A 21,374-nucleotide genomic window follows, 5' to 3' on the forward strand; every position below is an offset into this window, starting at 1 on the left:
TTATTCTGACCATTAATAAAATAATCGAGAACTAGTCAATCTTTCATCATATGAACTGGATTTCAGGGTAACCACATTTTTCTTTATGAAAAATATTGCAGGTTACAAAGGCAGGAAGAATGACAGAATTAGAAAATTACTATTTTGCAATCTAACAAAATAATAGATCTAGACAGCTATCATCAATGAATCCTAAAACCATTAAGAGAAAGGCTGATGGGAAAATTTCTAATCCATGGATCAGACTTGTAGCACCTGGCCTGCTGTTTAGTCTTTTAATATCGCTAATAAATAGTAGTAAAACCAGACATGGATTGCCTTTGCTATGATGCCACAGAAAGTGCACGGCATGGTCTGTACATTTGAGCTGGCACTCCTCGGGCCCATGGATAGAATTCAAGGGTATGTGAAGTTGTGTAGGGAAAAATACATCTTTATTTTCAGTATCCTCGAATGCGATTTAGCATTTCCTTAAATTATGAATGCAGTCAACAAAGTACAGTAGTATAGCACTTCCGGTGATTTTGACACAAATTCACTTATATTTCTATTACACTACAGTTGCCACAAATATTTTAATTATTTATGTTCAACATCACTTAGACATTATTTTTAGTTATTTGACTCTCCACTAGATCTAGCCATTAATATAGGAGCACATATATTACTCCTTTACAGTTATTTTTATTTTGATAACTATGTCTTGATATAATTTCTTTGTGTAGTTCCCATGCATTTAATTTTATGCATTTAAAAACATTCTGAGAAGGGGATCTATAGTCTTCATCATGCGACAAAAGGGGCCCATGGGGAAAAAAAAAAAAAAGAAAGAAAAATAAAAGTGATGTATCCCTAGGAGAGAGGAGGAACAAGTTAAAAAACACCAAGAGAAAAGCAATCAGCTAAATCTGCAAAGAGGAAAATTATAAAAAAACACAACAAAGAAGTCAATGTTTTCCACAAAGAATGGCACTGGCAACCTTATAGGTATAACAATTACAGATTAAAGGAGTGAAACATGTAGACATTTTGATCCTTATTTAAACGCACCTACTGCAGAAAGATATTTCGAAGCAATTAAGGACATTTGAATATGAACTGCTGGATGTGATACCGATGTTGAGATTATGTTAAAAAATAATTACCTGTTAGCGACACATACTGAAGTATTTATAGGAAGAATGATATGATAGCTGGGGTTTGCTTTCAAAGACTCCAGCAAAAAAAAACAAATTGGGGGTGAGGGATAGCTGAAGCAACGTTGGCAAAATATTGACAACAGTTACTGCAGGGTAATGAGGACACAAGGGTTCACTATACCATTTTCTCTCCTTGTAGGTGTACTTTTCTCAGCAAAACACTGAGGAAAGAGAGCTTCCAAAAGGATTATGTAAAATCACTAAAGACAATTATTGCCGGGGAGCAGAATGAGAAGGGATTTTTCCACGTCTATAGCATGTACTGTTCGGAATCTTTTAAATGCATTTTCACATGTAGTCTGCTTAAAAGTTAAGAAGAACAATTCAAATGTTCCTATTTTTAGAAAAATAAATTCGAAGAATGGATAGCAGTGACATGAGAAGAATCTGTGCGGGAGAGGTAGAGAAATTTGGGGAAAGAAGACTGTCTCTTTGTCGGCTGCCAGCCAGTCTTACAGATGCCAGCTGACGGAGAGGGTAACGGCAGCCCCCATAAAGATGGTGTGAGGTTGAGAGGTGGTGTTTAGCAGAAAGAAGGCACACGGGAAAACTTCCAGCCGTCCTCAGCACTGAGTTGGGTTGAAGTTGAGGTCACCACACAGGGGACATTCTCTGGGGACACCTTCCATGCTATTAGCATTGCAGCACCTCCTTGGCCAGTGCTGGGTTACTGCCGGCCTTTGACCATCCACTCTGGTTCAAACCAATACAAATGGGGTCTGGCCGATGCACACACGTACGTGCGATGAACATAAAGTTTCAAAATGTTGAAGCAGTTGTTTGCATATCAGCTCAAGGAAATAAAAAAAAATGACAAAGACAAACCCCAAACTTCCCTGCACAAGGGCATTTAGGCATTGTCATTTGCGATGGTTAAGTGCTCAAAGATGGGCCTGTCAACTTGACAAACTGTGGCCAGTACGACAACTTAGGAAGGCCAGGGACATTTTATTTTTTTCAAATATTTTCCCATAGTAAATACATAAACTACAAAAATTTATATTTATTGGAAAAACACTTATTGGATATTCAGGGTCATCATAAATATGTATGAACAGGCTAAAGGGGGAACTTTTTAAATGTTTATATTTATACAAATATAACCAACCTCATGTATATGTTAAGGCAGTAGTGAAAGTCGACTGTTTTTAAACGCTTTTTTATGCTGTAAATTGAAATTGAATTCAAACATCTACTGAACACTTACCATGCACCGGATGTAGGCTAGACTGAGAAATGTAAGGGACTGAGTATCGCATATGGAGGTTAGAGTTAGAGTTTCAGTAGAAAGAAGATTAATAACAGACAGACAGATAGATGGCTACATACACACACACACAGAATAAGAAATTGAGGGAGGGAGAAAGAACAAGAGGATGGAGGGAGGGAGTAAGGAGGAACCAGGGATGGAGAAGGGGGGTTTGGGAGGGAGGGAGCCTCTAAAATGGCCTGCAATGATCTCACCTCCTAATATGCACTGCTTGTTATAATCTCTTCCACTGGAGTAACTTGCTTTTAAACATCAAAATACGGCAACATGGAAGGGATATCACTTCTGTGATTAGGTTATAAAAGACTGTGACTTCTGTCTTGCTCACAGAGTCTCTCTTGCTGGCTTTGAGGAAACAAGCTGTCATGAAGAGACTCATGTGACAAGGGACAGAGGACAGTCTCCAGCCAAAAGCCGTCAAGGCTGAGGCCCCCAAATCCCTTAAGAACGAAATCCTGCCAAGAACGACATAAGCAATGTTGGAAGGCAACCCTTCCCCAGTCAGACCTTAGAATGCGACTGCAGCCCTGGCGAATAACTTCACTGCAGCCTGTGAGACACTGGGAAGCAGAGGGTCTAGCTAAGCTGTACTCAGAGTCCTGACTCACAGAAACTGTGAGATCAGAAATGCACATTGTTTTAAGCTGTAAAGTTTTGGGGGCAATTTGTTATACAATGATAGATAAGTAATACAGGCAGACAGATGTAATTTTATGTTATTTCATGAAATTTTTAGCAATTATAAACCTGTAGGCTTAGACAAATTTGGTTAGGATGAATTGGAGTTTTAATTTTCTCCCTTGCAACCTATAAACAAGAACTTTCTCTTCCTCATCAGACTTCAATTGCTACCATGGGGAGATGGGGAGGCTATTTTGTTGAGAATAGTAGTAATAATAATAATAACATAAAAGTAACTACTATTCGTAGAGCACTTACACCTTATCAAGCAGTGCTCTAAAAGCTTCAGGTCTATTAAGTCATCTAACACAACATTCCTATGTGGTCCTTAACTACTATTATTCCCATTTTGCAGAGGTAGAAAGTAAAGTACAGAGAGGCTAAGTGAGTTATCCAATGTCTTTCAATCAGTTATCAAGTATTACTTCAAATTATCTTCTAAACTAGTCTCTAAAAGAACCTTCCAGATGGGTGGAACTGGGGTTCCAAAGCCCTGCTCCTCTTCCCCATGATGGAGGGTGTAACAAACAAACTTACTTACAATAATACTGCGTACAACACTGTGAACATTACTACCCGTTAGGCAACATCCTAAAATGCAAGTGCTGCACATCCAAAATCTTATGCTGCTCCCCCAAATCCTGTTGAGTTAGCTATTGTTATTCCCACTTTAAAGAGAATGAAATAGGTGGGCCAGCCGAGTGGCTCAGTTGGTTAGAGCACGAGCTCTGAGCAAGAGGGTTGCCGGTTCGATTCACACATGGGCCAGTGAACTGCGCCTGAGCTGAGCAGCTGCTGAGCTGGTGAGAGCACGTGCTCTTAGCAACAAGGTTGCCAGTTCAACACCCATATGGGATGGTGGACTACACCCCCCCCCATCCCCCGGCAACTAGATTGAAAGCTGAGACTGGACTTGGAGCTGAGCTTGTGTCCATTGCAACTAAGACTGAAGGACAACTTGACTTAGAGCTGATGGGTCCTAGAAAAACACAATGCTCCCCTTCCCCAATTCCCCAACACTGTTGCCTTCCTCAATTCCCCAATACAATCTTTAAAAAAAAAAAAAAAAAAGAAGGTCCTCTCTGGAAATAGAGGAGATGATACTTAGCTCACAGGGTGATGTTATCTATTAAATTGTTTCCCCAAAATATGTGTTAAAATCCTAACCCCCAGTACATCAGAATGTAACTTTATTTGGAAACAGGGTTGTCGTCCATATACTTAGTTACCATGAGGTCATACTGGAGTTTTAATACGGTAAGATGAAGATCAGACATAACCTAATATCAGTGGTGTCCTTATAAGACATACACAGAGAGAGAAAGAGGGAGGGAGGGATGGGGGGAGAGGGGGGAGAGAGGGAGAGAGAGAGAGAGAGAGAGAGAGAGAGAGAGAGAGAGAGAATGCCACATGAAGCCGGAGACACACAGGCAGAAAATGACCACGTGGAGACAGAAGCGGACCCGGAGAGATGCCACCAGCAGCCAAGGGACGATGGGCCACCAGAAGCTAAAAGAGGAAAGGATTTCCTGAAATCAGTTAGAGATTTCAGAGAAAGCAGGGCCCCGCTGACACTTTGATTTCAGACCTTCTAGCACCCAGAAATGTGACAATAACTTTCTTTTGTTTTCAGCCACCCATTTCGTGATACTTTGTTACGACAGCTCTAAGAAACTGATACAGGTAATTTAAATGCTAAATGAAAACATGATATCAAAATGCTGAATAAAGAGTATAGGCATATCTCCTTTTATTGAGGTTTGCTGTATTGTGCTACGCAGACACTGCATTGCTTTTACAAATGGAAGGTTTGTGGCAACCCTGCATCAAGCAAGCCTATTAGTGCCACTTTTCCAACAGCATTTGCTTCTAGCTTCTGTGTCACATTTTGGTAATTCTCACATTTCAACTTTTTCATTATGATTACATTTGTTATGGTGATCTGTGATCTTTGATGCTACTATGATCATTAAAACTCACTGAAGGCTCAGGTGATGGTTAGCATTTTGTAGCAATAAAGTACTTTTTAATTAAGGTATGTGCATTGTTCTTTTACACATAATGCTACTTACTGCACACTTAATAGACTGCAATATAGTATAAACATAACTTTTATGTACTGGGAAACCAAAATATTTGTGTGATTCACTCTATTGAGACATTCGCTTTATTCCAGTGGTCTGCAATGGAACCCACAGTAGCTCCGAGGTACGTCTGTACCTAAAGTGCTTCACAAAGAGTATTTTAAAATGGTGTCTGTGGGGCCGGCCGAGTGGTGCATTGGTTAACAGCTGGCTTGGGACGCCAGCTCTGAGCAGCAGGACCCCGGTTCGGATCCCACATGAGGGCCAGTGACACTGCCCTCTACAGCTAAGATGCTGAACAACAGCTTGACCTGGAGCTGGGCTGCCATGAGTCGCTGGCGACGGCGTAGGCTGCAGCCCCTGCTGCAGTGGGTTCCCATGGGCTACCGTGTGTAACCAGCAGCCGCCGTGAGCGGGCCGTCCAGAGGCAGTGACTGATCTCCCTCACCTGGGAAGAGCGCAATGATAATACTAACATGGGCCAGTGAAGCGACGTCCTCCACAACTAGACTGAAGAACTAAAGGACAGCAACTTGTCTGTTCCCCTCCCTGAATTCCCCAATAAAATCTTAAAAAAAAAAATGGTGTCTGTGTATGAGGAATGCTAATATTGTGCCAGGGTATGCAAAGCTACACGATTAAAATGAGTGTATTTTCCCAGGGTGTTTATTTCACTCTTGAGATTTTGTGCAAAGTACGGTAATAAACTGGTAAGTAATTTAAAAAATTTAAAAAAAATAGTGAAAGGCAAATTTTTTTTTAAGAAAAAAGACAGGATTTTTGTTGCTGTCATCACTGTTGTTTAAGGCCATGCTTGGATTACATCCCCAGGCTATCAGGAGTATCATTCGTTCCTCTCTGTGACTGCTGAAACAGCAATATAAAAATATGATCAGTCCTGAGTTGAGACTTTGTGCTGTTAACTGTGGTTTTCAGCAAACAGGATGCCTCTTCTGTAAGATGGAGCTACTGATATCTACTTGAATCACTGTTGAGGGGATTAATTGGGACTTGAAACAATATCTATGAGGTGCTTGGTATATTACTGGTGTTGAAAAAATGGTTGGTCCTTACCCAAGTGACCCCACTGAGTTATTCAGCAGCTAGAATTACTCTGGGTCAGAGGGGAATGTGATTTGCCTAAGGTTACATTTCTGAGTTTGACTCACCTACTCAGCTACTCTTATGTGCTGGGCACTGTGCTGACAGATGTGACAACAAATGAGCATTGTCCTTCAGGGATTTCACAGCCCACTGGTGAAAATTGCAAGGAAGTGGATAAAAAGCCCAACCTGGTATGTGTTTTGTTAGAAATTATTAAAGTACAAATCGTAGTCTTTGGTAAGCATGCAGTGAGCACCTTGAAGTTCCCAAGAGCCCAGGAAAGCGGGAGAAGCAGGCATCCCTACTCTCCTGGCCCTGCAAGGTCCTATCTGCACTTACTATCTGCCAATTTTGAGCAAAACCTGCCCCAGGGCCTTTCAGTCCCTGAGACTGAGCTCCCTCTTCAGCCCATGCCTAACCTGTCAGATCAAACCCTGGTTGGCCCTGGATTGCAAACATATCCTGGAAGTCTCAGATCGCCCCAGAGCTCTATGCCAGCCCAGGCCCGCTCAAAGGATTCCATGAAGTATATAACGCAGTCTCCCAATTGCCTTCAATATCTAAAATGCTGGGAGCCAGGGCTTCTGGAACCAGCAGTCTGGAGAGTGTAAGAGCTAAGTTACCATTAATTAAATGCAGTTCATTATATATTAATAATCCTAGTCCTTACAGCAAGCCTCATTTCCATTTAGAGATAAAGAAATGCACAGAGAGATTAAACAAGGTTAAGAGGGTGGGTTCTCAGGTAGAGCTGGGTTCCAGTCTGGGCTTTAAACTTATGAACATGTGGTTTTGTTACTTAGTCACCTGGACATCAGTCGCTTCTCTCATGGGGTCTTTATGAGGATTAAGTGAGCTACGCATGTGAAGTGTTCAGCTGCAGCCAGGTACTGAGTGCTCAGAGATGGCGGCTTTGTTATTGTTTTTGTTTGTTGTTTTATCGTTGTGCAGGGTCACATACTTACATGGGATTTCAAGTCCAAGCCCAGTCTACTTCAAGCCTCTTCCTGCTCCTAAGCTAAACTATACGGTCACCTGCAGGAACCGGTAATTGGCCCCAAGCTATCTAAGGGGCCATGGGTCCAAGCCACCGGGTTGGCCAGAGCACCCCCCACCTAGGAAGACAGCCCTTTCCCTGCTCACTCAGAGCTAGACTTGGATTTGGGTTCCTGGGTAGCTTCGATCTGCAAGGACAAGAGTTGCGGTGTGTTCCCAAATCTACCTCTCCGGTCAGTGCCTCTCAGCCAAACAGGCAAAAGCCTCCTTCAAATGAGTAATTTGTTTATCAGATAAACTTGTCTCTAGGCGGTGGTATTTCACAAGGAGAAATAAGGGCCCCAAAGTACTGCTTTCTAAGCAAGTCCATGTTCTGGTTGTGACCCGCTGGTTTAGAGAAAGGGTTAAGACACAGACTGCAGTGGAGTTTAGATCCTGACTTGGGCAGTGAACTTAAGCAGGCCCCTTTCATCTCGTTTCTTTGTACAATGGAGACAGAAAGCTGAACTACTTTGTTGCCAAGGCCAAGAATTCTCAGCTGAGGGCTTGCCCTTCCCTACCCAGCCACTGGGCCCCAGGCGCTTTGGCCTAGAGGACTACAAGCCCCGACATGCCTCAGGGGGCGGGGCCCGGTGACAGACAGGTGGCTCTGCTAATTGGAGCCCGCCAAGGGGCGCGCGGCTGCGCCTGCGCAGATGGCAGCAGGAGGGTGGGCTGGTGGCGGTGGAAGCGTTGGAGCCGCGGGCAGTCAGGTAGGGGGCGGGAAGGAGGGTCGGGGACAAGGGAATCGCGGCAGGAGTCGCAGGCCATGGCCGAGCGGCGGGGTGGGGGGCTGAGCTAGCGTGCAGCTGCCAGCTCACGTCCGAATGGCAGGGTTTGGGGACAGGATCCAAGGGACAGAGGTGGGGGTGGGGCTGTGAGGGGCATGCTCGGGAGGGATTCCATAGGGCTCGGGAGCTTGGAGGACTTGCAGCTCGGGGAGGGGAGCTAAGGGCTCTGAGAAGCTTCACGGTGTAGCATCTCTGGAGGTATGAGGTAATGTGGGGGCCCTGAGGAGAGAGGGGGGTGCAGCATCTGGGAGATGGGAGGGGAGCTGAAGGCCCTTAAGGGATCGGCGTGCAGGGTTTCAGAAATGTGAAGGAATGTGGGGGCCCTGATGAGATTTGAGATGCATAATCTAAGGAGATTTGAGGGAATCAAGGGGCGCTAGGCATTTGGGGCTGCACTGTGAGATCAGAGGGAGCAGGGCCTGGGGCCATCCTAATTGCTAAGGAGGAAGCGTTTTCCAGATGGGGTCTGGGGGAAATTGAGAGGGTGAGTTCCTGGACTCAGTGGGAAGCAGTGTTTTGTTAGCAAAAAGGGGCCCGGCTAAGGTTTGATGGCAACACATGATGTGGGGGCGGGTAAAAGAAGGCCCAAGGTTTGGGGGATGCACAGTGCCTGATGGAATATAGGCTTTGGGGGCTTCGGTGGAGGGAGGGCACAGATCTGAGGTGTGGGATTGGGGTTTTAAACCGGGACGCAGGGTTGAAGGCTGCAGAGATTCGGAAACAGGTTAAACGGTCTATGTCAGAGAGATTTGTGGCTCATGAGTGAAGAACTGGTGAGGGTTTCAATATAGAGCCCAACAGGTTTGAATTGTGTAAGAGGGTTGGGAACTGGATTTGGGGTGGTGTGAATGGTGGGGTGGGGAGGTCCTAACGGGGCTATAGAATTAAGGACTCCGAGTAGATTTGTGGGTTGGTGTCATGGAAATTCCGCTAAAGGAATTTTCCTGGAAGTCTCGGCATAGGAAGCAAAGAGAGTTCTGGGGACCCATGGACCTAGAAGTAATGTATGAAACTATGAGTGTGTGAAGTTCAGCCGAGTTCAGGGGTTGAGCAACAAAGTCATAAATCTTCAGCGGTCAGGACTCTTGCCGGGAGCCTGCCTTTTTGAGAGGCTAAATCGCCCTCGCGCATTCATCAGATTGCTTGCCATGAGGCAGCCATGGTCCCTGCCACTAACTGGACTGTGAACCCCAGGCCTGCTGAAAGTGGTAGGATTGGGGGGTAGGGTGGGGCACAAGAGCGGGGTCAAAGGGGGCGTGGCACAGGAAAGTATTCAAGGTCATCTACCTAAGCTGCTGTCTGCCTGTCTCTCCAAGCTGTGATAGCAAATAGGATGTAAGACCTCCAGGCAGTGAGTGGAATATGATCTCAGGCCCTATGTCCCGCATCTGTGAAACAAGTAGATTGAAGCCATCCTATATATAAGGCCCATTACAGCTCCCAGAGGCAGTAGCTCTGCGAATGACGGCTTTGGGCTGGGAGAGAGACAAGAAAAGGGCAACTCAGAGGTATTGCGCATTTCGTCCTGTACCAAGTTCTGAAGCCATGCTTCCTAACTGGGGGCGATGTTGTCTGGAGACATTTTTGGTTGTCACAGGTGGGGTGTGGGGTACTACTGGCCTCTAGTGGGTAGACACCAGGGGTGCAGTTAAACATCCTTCAGTGCACTGGACAGCCCTCACAATAAAGAATTCTCTGCCCCCAAATGGCAATAGTGCCAAAATTGAGGAACGCTGCTCTAACGTCAGATATCCTGGGTTCAGATCCTGGCTGTCTCTCTTCCTGCCTGTGTGATCTTGAATGAGTTCCTTAGCCTCCCTGTGCCTTGTCTCTTCATCTGTAAAGTGGGGTTAATACCAGGGCCTGCATCAGAGGCTTATTGTGAAGATTCAGTGAAGTAGATCAAGAGTGCTTCGTAAGTGCCCAGAGTTTAGTATTTTTAAAATTTTTATATCTACTTTCTTAGTTTTCATAATAGCCCTACGAAGTGGGCTCTACCATATCCAGTTTTACACATAAGGAAACTAAGGCATAGGAAGTGACTTGTGTAAGGTTCCATAGCTAAGAGTGGCAGAGCTGGGCTCATATTCTGATCTCCGTAACCCTGTGTATTCCCTCTTCCCTTGCTTTGTCCTTGGGAGACCTGAGTCTTCTTATCTTAGCTGATTCCCCTCTAATGAAAGGATTGCCCAGGGAGTATTGCTGAGTGTCAACCTGAACTTTAAAGAGGATAAATGTATGTGATTAGGCAGGGGGCAGCCCCGGACTTGGTTCTCCATTAGCTCTTAGACCAGTGGGTAGATAAAGGCAGGAGCTTTAGGTTGGCAGACATGAGGTACAAGAGACTAGGAGGTGCAGTAGGGAGGCCATTGGCTTGAAAAAAGACCTCCTAGCAGGGGCTGAGGCTGAAGACAATCCTAACCATTGTTCTGAATGATCTCCCTCGGGCTTCTGTCCCCTGGGACAGAGTCACAGGCTTCACTCCCTCAGCTCCAGGACTAGCTCTGGCATTGCTGAAGCCAGTTCAGAACATCTGAGGACTGGATGGGAAGGCTCGGGGCTCAACTGGAAGAGTCGCACGCACCCTTTAGGACAGTATGTAATGGGAATTGACTCAGCCTGGGAATCAGAGGCTTGTAGTCCAAAATCCGCCCTCTGCTGCTGATTCACTGAGTGATCTTGGATGAGTGCTTGCCCTTATCAGCCTCAGTCAACTAAAAATACAGGTAGCTACCACTCATTGCATACTTATCACGTGCATTATCTCTGTTAATCCTGCCAGTGATCCTGCCGACAGTCTAGATGTTACTCCCCATTTTACAGATGCAAAAATTATTAAGTGAAATGACACATCAAGGCAAAGAGGCAAAGCAGGGATGCAATGGCAGTTCTGTCTGGCTCCTAAGTGACATACTAGCTTTGTTAGAAAGCCTTTTCCAACACTACAGAACCCATACGCTTCTGTCTGGAGAGTGGCTGGTAGTCCACAATTGACAAGGCCCTTGAGGGGGATCACTGTCTAGGTACACCGATGTGCTGCCTCTGTGACACTCTGTCCATGAGGGGCTACTCGGAGAGCAGTCAGATTTAAAAAACATTCCAGCCCCTCAGCCAGACTGCCTGGAGGCGAATCAGCTGAGGAGCTGTAACGTCCTTTCAGCCGATGTGGTTTTATGGCTGGGAGTGGACACACCTGGATTTGAACCTCAGTTCTACCACTTCCCAGCTTTGAAACCTTGGGCAGGTTGCTTTTCTCTGAGCCTCAATTTCCTTATTTATAAAGAGGAATAACACATATTTCACATGGTTATTATGAGAATAAGAGATCATGTATAAAAGGTGCCTGGCAGTCAATTATTGTTAGTTTTATGAGCGGTACGGGAGGAAGGGGATGCCTGAAGGGAACGGGTGTTGGTTGGGCAGTTTTCGGTGACCCTAAGCAGTCCCCACTCGGCTGCCCCCAACTCCCATCCCCTGTTGTACCTTTCCCAGGATCTGCCTCCTGATCCTTTAAGCACTATCTCATGATTAAATGGATATGCGCTATATGCAGAGAAAGGAACTGAAAGAGATGAGTTGGAGGTTCCCTGCGACAAGACTTTTTTCCTTGTCTTCTATTTTTTGTCACATTGGCAGGACTGCTATTACGCAAATATCTGTGGAAGATCAAGGGGACCTTTCTCGGTCCTTCAGTTTTAGAAGAAAGAGAACAGACAAGCGTTTTCCCAGCAAACTCTATTATTGATTTAAGCTGTCCTTGACATAGTTTAGCTCAAGTTTCCTTTCCCACAAGCATTTTCTCCTGGGTTGTTTCACGTGCCCCAGACTGGTATTCGGGTCAACCCTTTGTTTCCCTGTAAGCCCCTGCCTGGTGAGTTTATCCTAGCTGGTGGCCGGTGCCTCAAATGGACCCCAAATAAACTTGAGAATCTCCTCCCCCACACGGGACTGGGTGTCAGGTGGGGACCTCACTGACTTTCTCAACTTCAGTCCTGCTAGCCATGCCCAGAGAGTGACCACTGGTGACCCGGAGAGGGCTGTGCACTTGATTAGCGTGCCATTCAAATGCAGGAGAAATCAATGCAGTTTAGAAAGCTGTCCTGAAAGGAAATGTGAGAATCCTTGCAAAAGAGTCAAACCAGGGCAGTGTGTCACTAGCAGGACAGACCTTTGTGTCCTGTGAAAAGGGAATGTGGCACTGCTTGATATGTGCTCTCGTTTTCAGAGGAAGGGCTCTGCTCATGTCTGGTTTTGCCCAAAGCTATATCCCCAGTGTGTGACTCACAGTAGGTGCTCAGTCAAGATTTGTTTAATCGCTTCACATTCTCCAGTCTTGCTCACAGCCTAAGTGCGAGGGGCTGATATATAGGACACAGAGGCATCCAGAGAACTACCCCATGGTGGGGATTCAAGCACTGGGTGGAGATTTGAAGCTTTAGGTCATCTCTAATCCTTTGATTCTGAGATCAGGTAAGACAGTCCTCAAGGAAGGCTCAGAATTTTTATTTTTGAAATGTTAGGTATTTTATAGCTTGGGTAGGTTCTGCCTGTTGAGAAGTGCCTGTTCATTTCTTCTCATTGGCTAGGTGGTGGCCACACCACTGCTGCCCCTTAAAACTATTATCTACTGCCCAGTTCATTGTATACCTCACTTAGTACTGTACTAAGTGCTTTATACACATGACCTGAGTTAATTTTTACAATAACCTTGTGAGAAAGATACTATGTTGAAGCCCTTTTTCTTACATAAACAGAACTAGAGAGGTTAGGTAACTTGCCCGTCGCCACGGTAAGTGGCAGAGATCTAGAAAGCCTGATTCGGGAGCCCACTGTCTTAGTCCATATAACATTGCCCATGCCCAGGTCCTGCCTGTTAGTCCTAGTTCTGCCATGTGATGAACGAGGTCTTGATGCCTCTGTCCTGTTCTTAGTTTACTCGTGGGCGTTACTCTTTGAGATCACTACTAATCCCAGCATTCCGTATTTAGTCACCGCAAGGAGCTTCTTTCTGGAGCAAGAGAAGTTGCCCATCGGTTCCTAGTACGGCTCCCTCGTGTCCTCGCTCAGATTCCTTCAAAGCTGACCAGTCCTTTCATTCATCTTTATATGCCATGAAAGGAAAGATTCTTCCTCCTTTCAAACTGCAGTTTGTAAACTGAAGGCTTCATACTGGTACTAGTTACTGTTGTTCTCACTGCTCCTGATTGCTGTGTATCCTAATTTTAGTAACAGTCTTCCTTCCATTGCATACCTACGGTTTCCAGGCCAAGCCCTTTAAATGCGTAGTTGTCACCATGGCCTTTTTATAAAGTAAAAAAAAAAAAACAAAAAAAAAAACAAAAAACATGTTTAGTTAATTACCTTGCCTACTGTCCTACAACTTGTACGTGACGATGCTGATTTGATCCCAGTCCTGTCAGACTTCAAGGTTCATGGTTGTTTTGTTTTGCTTTGTTTTTTTTCTGCTCCTCTGGTTATTTTTATCATGGACTAGAGAAAGGCTGGTGGTGCCAGAAGTAACCAGATTAGGCTCGAGTAAGACTATAAAATTGTCCTGAGTCTTGGGTCTCATCTGGAGCTGAAAAGCTGGGCTGGCATCGGTATGGGATGTGCAGTGTTGATCATGAGATCAAAGGAGTGCAGGGGGGTAAACTGAAGTGAGGTGAGGGGTCAGGAGTTAACAATACAAATTGGCAGGAAACATGTGCCATGAAGGCAGCCAAGATTATAAGTACATGGCATGTTGGGGTTCACTCTGACTGGTTTTCGATTTTGTAGCTGGCGGAAAATGGGCAGCCAACTTAAAGACTTGATGGTAAGAACATTCCTTTTACCCATCTAGTCGTTTCAGGGAAACTGAGTTTGAATTGACTTTCCATCTGAATCATTCTCAGTATTAACAATAATGACCAGATGCATCTTTCTGGAGGAGAGAGACTGTATCTGTCTATCACGTAGCTCCGTATCAGGCGAGGATCCTGTATTCCCAGGTCCTAGAAATGAGAGACGTGCTTTGGGGCAGGCATCCTTGACATTGTCTTTCCTCAGAGAGCCTAGTGAAGCCACAGACAGTTGAGATAGCTTGGGATATGGACGTGGGCATAGTAAGTTCATTTTTTTACAGTGGACAGTTCAGACAGGGAGGCAAGAAGCTTTTTTAATTGAAGGAAGTGGTAGGATATTGCAGAAAGCTGGGGAACAATAATTTTGTTGGTATTTTTACAAGTTGGCAGCCTTGTTTAATGAGCTGATCTGCAGTGCCAGTTCTGGGAAGAACAGATGTCCCTATGCATTGTAAGGTAACATGCTCTGGATCCAAACACTGAATGTTGCCATCAGGCCGTTGGGATGAAGGGGGGACTGAAGCTATTTTATTGGATTAGAATCGAGAATGTTTGCATGGATCCGGAGTTCAGGCTCTGTCAGTTTTTCTATACTGTTGCCCCCAGACCCCTGGCATTTAAGAATTCAGTATTCACAGTTTCAGACGTTTACAGGAGACCTCATAGGTTCATGATGTGCGGTAATGTCTTACTTAGTTGAGGCATGGATTTGAATCAGAGCCAGTCACAAGACTGCTGTGTGGGAGTGGGTCCCTTAGCTAATAAATCAATCTAACTCATGTATCTTGTAACCATCTTATCATTCCTTCTTCCACGTACAGGAAATTATAGCTAGAAGGCTGTACTTCCCAGAGCACAGTCTAGAGAGCATTTGTTAATAAGAGTCATATGACAGTTAAAAAAATAGCTTGAAGTAATGCCGGGTTAAGCAAAGTTAAAGATACATGTTTTGCGGGTTGCACCATGTTTGAGCCACGTGACCTGAAGCCCGTTTTTCTGAGCCACAGTTTCCTCTTCTGTAAAATAGGACAATAGAAATAGTACCTATTTCAAAGGGCCATTATGAAGATTCAATGAGATTATATGAAACATGTAGCCTGGTGCCTAGCATGTGGTCGGTACTAGATATATACTGTTTCCTGTACACTGAAAGAGAAGTACAATAGATTTCAGGGAGGGGGACTGACGTTAGATCAATTGTGCGTGTCTGCTGCTTACTACTTGTCAGATTGCCATCCAAAGTTAAATATGGGGGAAATTTAGTAATATGTAGCTCTGCATTGACTCCCCTTCTTCTATGCCTGGAGAAAGACTTGATGACATTTGCAAAGCTCTCCTCAGCTGGCTGCATTGCCTTAGAAACCAAGCTACGCTGCTCTGTACCTCCTCCTCCTCCTCCTCCTCCTCCTCCTCTGCGATGGTTGACCATCTGCATATCACGAGATGGCACAGATGCAGCTGTGGGGTGTGCATGCAAGAAGAGCTGAATTTATCCATGTGCCTCACCTTGCTAAATCAATTCATTCTAATTTGGGGACTAGATTGACAATGACATAAGGCAGCAAAGCACTGCGATCTCCGCGGTTCTACTCCATGAGCATGTGCGGATGGAGGGTGGGAGCATACACAGCATGTATTGCGTGAAGCAGGGGGTGTTCCAGGCCCAAAATAAATTGCCTTGATAAAGCACTCCCATTTTTAAAATCATCTGGGCTTCAGTCTTTGGCTATCTCAGCTCTACCACATCGCCACCCTGATCCACTCAGTGGATAATCTTAGTGATTCTACTCTGGGAAGTGTATTGCTCAGATGCATCTCCTTCCCATTCCCACCCCCTGCTCCCTAGTTCAGGCTCCGTGGTGCCTGCACCAGGCACTTCTGCAGTGTCTTGCAATCTAGTTTCTCTGCCCTTCCCTCCGCTCCATTCAGGCAGTGCTCACATCAGCCCCCTGCTCCAAAACATGCATTCCTTCCCTATGCCCATCAGAATGAAGTTCAAAGGCCTCGTTTTGGCTTTGAAGACTTTTTATAATCATTTTCCAATTTCCAAACCGGTTAGTATAACCCCCTCCCCCACTCCCATTCTCCCATGATTTTAACCTAAGGGCGAGAGGAAAGAAAACACATTTAAGACCCTTTTGGTGCTGATCCAAACCTTAGCATTTATGCAGCACACATATCTCATCTAATGCTTACACTGACCTTGTGAAGGCAGTATTATTATTATGGTGCAGATGGGGAAACAAACCCAGACAGGCTATGTGTTCTCTTTTTAATTCACTAAAGTTCTGCCCTTTCCCGTGCTTTCTGCCCTTTATAGGGCTGTGCCCTTTGCCTGGTACTCCTTTTCCCCCACCTCCACGTATCTATCTGTTCATCCTTCCAGGTCCCTATCAGATGCCATCCCTCCTCAGAGAAATCCATTTTCCCTTCAAATTAGAGGGAATCCCTCTTAGCCTTCACCAAACTTTGTTTATATGTCATTTATGATCCTATTGTACTTTCTGCCTTGATTATTGTTTACCTACATGCCTCGTCTGCTTTCCTGAAGTTTTAGCATCTGAAGGGAAGACTTTGTATCCTGAAAACCTTACTAACACAGTAAGTGGTACCTAGTCTTAGATGAGTGTCTGGGTGAGTAGTTAGGGGAATGGATGATTGGAAAATACATGTATTTTTCTGATCTAATGTTTTTGCTAATCACCATACTTTTCTATTTGGATGATTCCTCGGCCCCCAAATAGTGACACAATAAACTACATACACGATAAAAAAGCCTTCATGCTTCTGCTCAACAGTCTTCTTGGCTTAAAATACCTTTATCCCTCATTGCTTTATTTCTTTCACGACATATCTCAGGAGTGTCACTGCTTCTGGGAAGCCTTCCCCACTCCCTCTAGGAAGAAGCCCTTACTCCACCCACCGCGCTCCTGCAGAACTTCCTGTGTGAACCTTTCCTGTACCTCATGTTTTTTTTCTGGGCTTTTCTCCTAATATAAACCATGAGTTGTATGCTTCACAAAATATAAAAATAATCACTAACATTGATCAAACATACAACTGTCAAGCTCTATACTGAGTGCATCGTAGTCATCATGTGGTTTAACCCCTCTGAAAACTATAAAAAAGGAGACGCCATTACTATTTGAATTTTATAGATGGGTGATGGGGACGCTGAGCTTCGGGGAGTGTAGGTTCCTTCCTTCACGTCACACCAGTAAGTAAGTATCCAGAGACTCCAGGGCCTGGATTTCTATCCACTATGCGATGCCTCGTCTGTTTCCTTTCCCTAACACAAAGTCGACTTCAACAAATACCTGTTCAGGAAGTGAATGATTGGGTGAGGGTAGCTGTTGTCTAACTGCTTCGTAAGTAAATGGATAATGGGATAATGGCTTCCGCTTCTCTTTGGCAGAGCCTGGCCTTCCGGAGCATGACCACAGAGCTGTTCGTTTCCGGGCGGCGCTAGCGGGGACCCTTCCCAGGAGGAGCCATGGCCTCCGCGGCAGCGTCTCACCTGAACCTGGACGCCCTCCGCGAAGTGCTGGAATGCCCCATCTGCATGGAGTCCTTCACGGAGGAGCAGCTGCGGCCCAAGCTCCTGCACTGCGGCCACACCATCTGCCGCCAGTGCCTGGAGAAGCTCCTGGCCAGTAGCATCAACGGCGTGCGCTGCCCCTTCTGCAGCAAGATCACCCGCATCACCAGCCTGACCCAGCTGACAGACAACCTGACGGTGCTGAAGATCATCGACACGGCGGGGCTCAGCGAGGCCGTGGGGCTGCTCATGTGCCGCGCGTGCGGGCGGCGGCTGCCCCGGCGCTTCTGCCGGACCTGCGGCGTGGTGCTGTGCGAGCCCTGCCGGGAGGCGGACCACCAGCCCCCCGGCCACTGCACGCTGCCTGTGAAGGAGGCGGCGGACGAGCGGCGCCGCGGCTTTGGCGAGAAGCTGGCCCACCTGCGGGAGCTCATGGGGGAGCTGCAGCGGCGGAAGGTCGCCTTGGAAGGGGTCTCCAAGGACCTGCAGGCGAGGTACAAGGCGGTTCTCCAGGAGTACGGGCACGAGGAGCGCAGGGTCCAGGAGGAGCTGGCTCGCTCGCGCAAGTTCTTCACAGGCTCCTTGGCTGAGGTCGAAAAATCCAACAGCCAGGTAGTGGAGGAGCAGAGTTACCTGCTGAACATTGCGGAGGTGCAGGCCGTGTCTCGCTGCGACTACTTCCTGGCCAAGATCAAGCAGGCGGATGTCGCCCTCCTGGAGGAGACGGCAGACGAGGAGGAGCCAGAGCTCACAGCCAGCCTGCCCCGGGAGCTCACCCTGCAGGACGTGGAGCTCCTGAAGGTGGGCCACGTGGGCCCCCTCCAAATCGGGCAGGCCGTGAAGAAGCCCCGGACAGTCAACATGGAAGATTCCTGGGCCATGGAGGCCGCGGCCTCTGCTGCCTCCAGCTCTGTTACATTCCGGGAGATGGACATGAGCCCCGAGGAAGTGGCCGCCAGCCCCAGGGCCTCGCCGGCTAAGCAGCGGGGTTCTGAGACTGCGGCCAACATCCAGCAGTGCCTCTTCCTCAAGAAGATGGGGGCCAAGGGCAGCACCCCAGGCATGTTCAACCTTCCAGTCAGCCTCTACGTGACCAGCCAAGGGGAGGTGCTGGTGGCCGACCGTGGCAACTACCGAATCCAAGTCTTCACCCGCAAAGGCTTTCTGAAGGAGATCCGCCGCAGCCCCAGCGGCATCGACAGCTTCGTGCTGAGCTTCCTTGGGGCCGATCTGCCCAATCTCACTCCTCTGGCGGTGGCCATGAACTGCCATGGGCTGATTGGCGTGACTGACAGCTATGACAACTCCCTCAAAGTGTACACCTTGGATGGCCACTGTGTGGCGTGTCACAGGAGCCAGCTGAGCAAACCCTGGGGCATCACAGCCCTTCCAAATGGCCAGTTCGTGGTAACCGATGTGGAAGGTGGAAAGCTCTGGTGTTTCACTGTGGACCGAGGAGACGGGGTGGTCAAATACAGCTGCCTCTGCAGTGCCGTGCGCCCCAAGTTTGTCACCTGTGATGCCGAGGGCACCGTCTACTTCACCCAGGGCTTGGGCCTCAATTTGGAGAGTCGGCAGAATGAACACCACCTGGAGGGCGGCTTCTCCATCGGCTCTGTGGGCCCTGATGGGCAGCTGGGTCGCCAGATCAGCCACTTCTTCTCGGAGAACGAGGACTTCCGCTGCATCGCCGGCATGTGCGTGGATGCCCGTGGCGACCTCATCGTGGCGGATAGCAGCCGCAAGGAAATTCTCCACTTTCCTAAGGGTGGGGGCTTCAGCGTCCTGATTCGAGAGGGGCTCACGTGTCCCGTGGGCATTGCCCTCACTCCTAAGGGGCAGCTGCTGGTCTTGGACTGTTGGGATCACTGCATCAAGATCTACAGCTACCACCTGAGAAGATATTCCACCCCTTAGGGGGATGGGTGGGACACAGTAGTTTCTTCTGTTCCTCAGCCACCTTCCCTTCCCTTATTTCTTGGTTGGTGGTGGTACTGTACAGTAGACCCGGCCTATGTCCTCATTCCAGCTGGCTAGTCCTAGAAGTTTAGAAGCTCTTTTAGTTTTTTACTTGCGTTATTCCACGCCCCCGTCCCGCCCTTAAATTTAGAGCTTTAACAGATACCCTAAACAAGACCCATGATGTGATGGAGTTAGCTGAAGTCTGACTAGAACTTAAGGTACTTCCAGGCTTCAGGAGAGAGCCGTTTGCCCTGAATTTGGGATTTGCCCTTGTGTTGAACTCTTGCTGGTGTTTCTCTTTTGGCTTCGATGACCCTGCTCCATTATTTCCTTCCTATTACAACGTGTTTCGTCGGTGACACTTTCTCTTCAGCTCTGCTGCGTTGTGTGTGCATGCTCCAGTGAGATCTGCTCCATCTTTCAGTGACATTTTAGACGTCATATCCTTGTGGCAGGATGTCTGAGGTCTGATCACCTTTACCAGGGTGGAAACTCATTCATTTAGTGCCACCAAGGGAGACATGTAGTCCCTTTGGGAAGCTGGCCCTCTCGGATTGGTCTCTCATTGCAGATGTGACAGAGAATGAATTGACCCCAGTTGGTTGGTGTTGAAGACTACAGTCCGGAGATCGCTTGCCTTCTAAAGGAGCACATAGATTGGATTATGCCAAAGCACAGGAAGATGGGAATAAACAACCATACATGCTAACCCAGTCAGCAGTCAGTGTTGGATAGTCTCTAGAGCTCATCGGTTTTCAGACTGCCCCTCTCCACTGACCTGGGCGGAGACTGGTCTGTGGACTCGTACAGCACGGGCCAGGGCCAGCAAAGTGGGGAGGTGGACACATCTCATCTCATTTGTGAAACAAAATTGGTGGGTCCTTATTCTGTATTTTCCTCAAGTGAGTGTGTAATCCTTGGTTTCGGGGTTAATTTCTACTTCTGTATTAAATAATGCACAACTGTTTCTTCATCACTGGTGTTCATCTTTTAATTAAATACGGGACTTGGGAGGTGAGAGAGGGATAAATTGCACCATGCTGTTTGGCTTCCATGTCTGACACGGCATTCTTTGAGAGCGTTAAGGATCCACCCAGGTTCAAATTCAGCCAAAAGCACGATGTGACGATAATGCAAATCTTATTCCCACATACACGTGTACAGAACCAGCCCCCAAGGTTTAGAGTCACCAACACCCAGTTCTAAACTGAGTCTTCCACCGTCTCTTTTACCTTTATAATTATCGTTCCAAAAAAGGAAGAAGCCTTGTGTTTTTAAGACCAGAGTGGGTGAGGGACTTTGTGACAACATTCCTCAAGCTTTGGTGTTTACTAAGCATCCTGCTCTTCAGGTGCAGGGCTGACGGCCAGCCAAAGGGAAGTTATCCTGCTTTCACGGAAACAAAATTTGCTAAACTGAGCTAACGCAAAATTGTTTTTCTTTTGGTGGTGGCCAGCACTCTTTTTGGGGGCTTCTGTTGTAATAGTTTCCAGATAGGAAAAGAGGTAATTAAAGTGATATTGAACTAGTTTGTCTTGTGCTTTCTACCTGGAGAAAGCCCATGCTCTGATTATGAAATTGCATCTGATTTTCAAAGATTGTGTACTTGAGAGGAAATTTATCCAATTAAAAGTGCATCAGAAATGGCTCCGTTAGTGATTAGAGCCACTTTATCTGTGTTAGCAGCTGGCAGCAGGAGATCTGGCTTTGCTGTCAGTAGGGGACTTGCTGAAGCAATAACAGGGGCTAAGGCCTTTGGCTTACAGTTTTCAGCAGAGAGATTACTATTATGGGCTGGCTGGATGTAAATGAGGCCTAGGATCCTCGAGCTGCTGATGCTTTTGGAAGGATATGCTATCACTATTGA

The 21,374-nt window shown here is 46.7% G+C and overlaps 2 protein-coding genes across 4 annotated transcripts in view; one reads left to right on the forward strand and one right to left on the reverse strand.

The window, feature by feature from the left end:
* Window positions 1-21,374, reverse strand: part of ASTN2 (astrotactin 2) — a gene marked incomplete at its 5' end in the record, with an annotated part of 619,820 nt that overhangs the window by 198,533 nt on the left and 399,913 nt on the right. The window lies entirely within an intron of this gene.
* On the forward strand, window positions 8,028-20,483 carry TRIM32 (tripartite motif containing 32). 3 transcript variants are annotated; one of them, XM_019656844.1, is made up of 2 exons: window positions 8,028-8,086; window positions 17,423-20,483. In XM_019656844.1, exon 2 carries the CDS (start codon window positions 17,501-17,503, stop codon window positions 19,460-19,462), a length of 1,962 nt encoding a protein of 653 aa, XP_019512389.1. In that variant the 5' UTR covers window positions 8,028-8,086; window positions 17,423-17,500; the 3' UTR covers window positions 19,463-20,483. The 3 variants fall into 3 exon arrangements, with proteins under 3 accessions (XP_019512389.1, XP_019512391.1, XP_019512390.1); XM_019656846.1 differs by lacking the exon at window positions 8,028-8,086 and adding an exon at window positions 8,278-8,369; XM_019656845.1 differs by lacking the exon at window positions 8,028-8,086 and adding an exon at window positions 9,435-10,890.

This window comes from Hipposideros armiger, unplaced genomic scaffold (assembly GCF_001890085.2).
Source record: "Hipposideros armiger isolate ML-2016 unplaced genomic scaffold, ASM189008v1 scaffold_267, whole genome shotgun sequence".
Taxonomy (NCBI): Eukaryota; Metazoa; Chordata; class Mammalia; order Chiroptera; family Hipposideridae; genus Hipposideros; species Hipposideros armiger.

Excerpts from the sequence above, each read along its gene's own strand:
- TRIM32 (XM_019656844.1), top strand. The coding sequence starts at position 17,501 with ATGGCCTCCGCGGCAGCGTCTCACCTGAACCTGGACGCCCTCCGCGAA.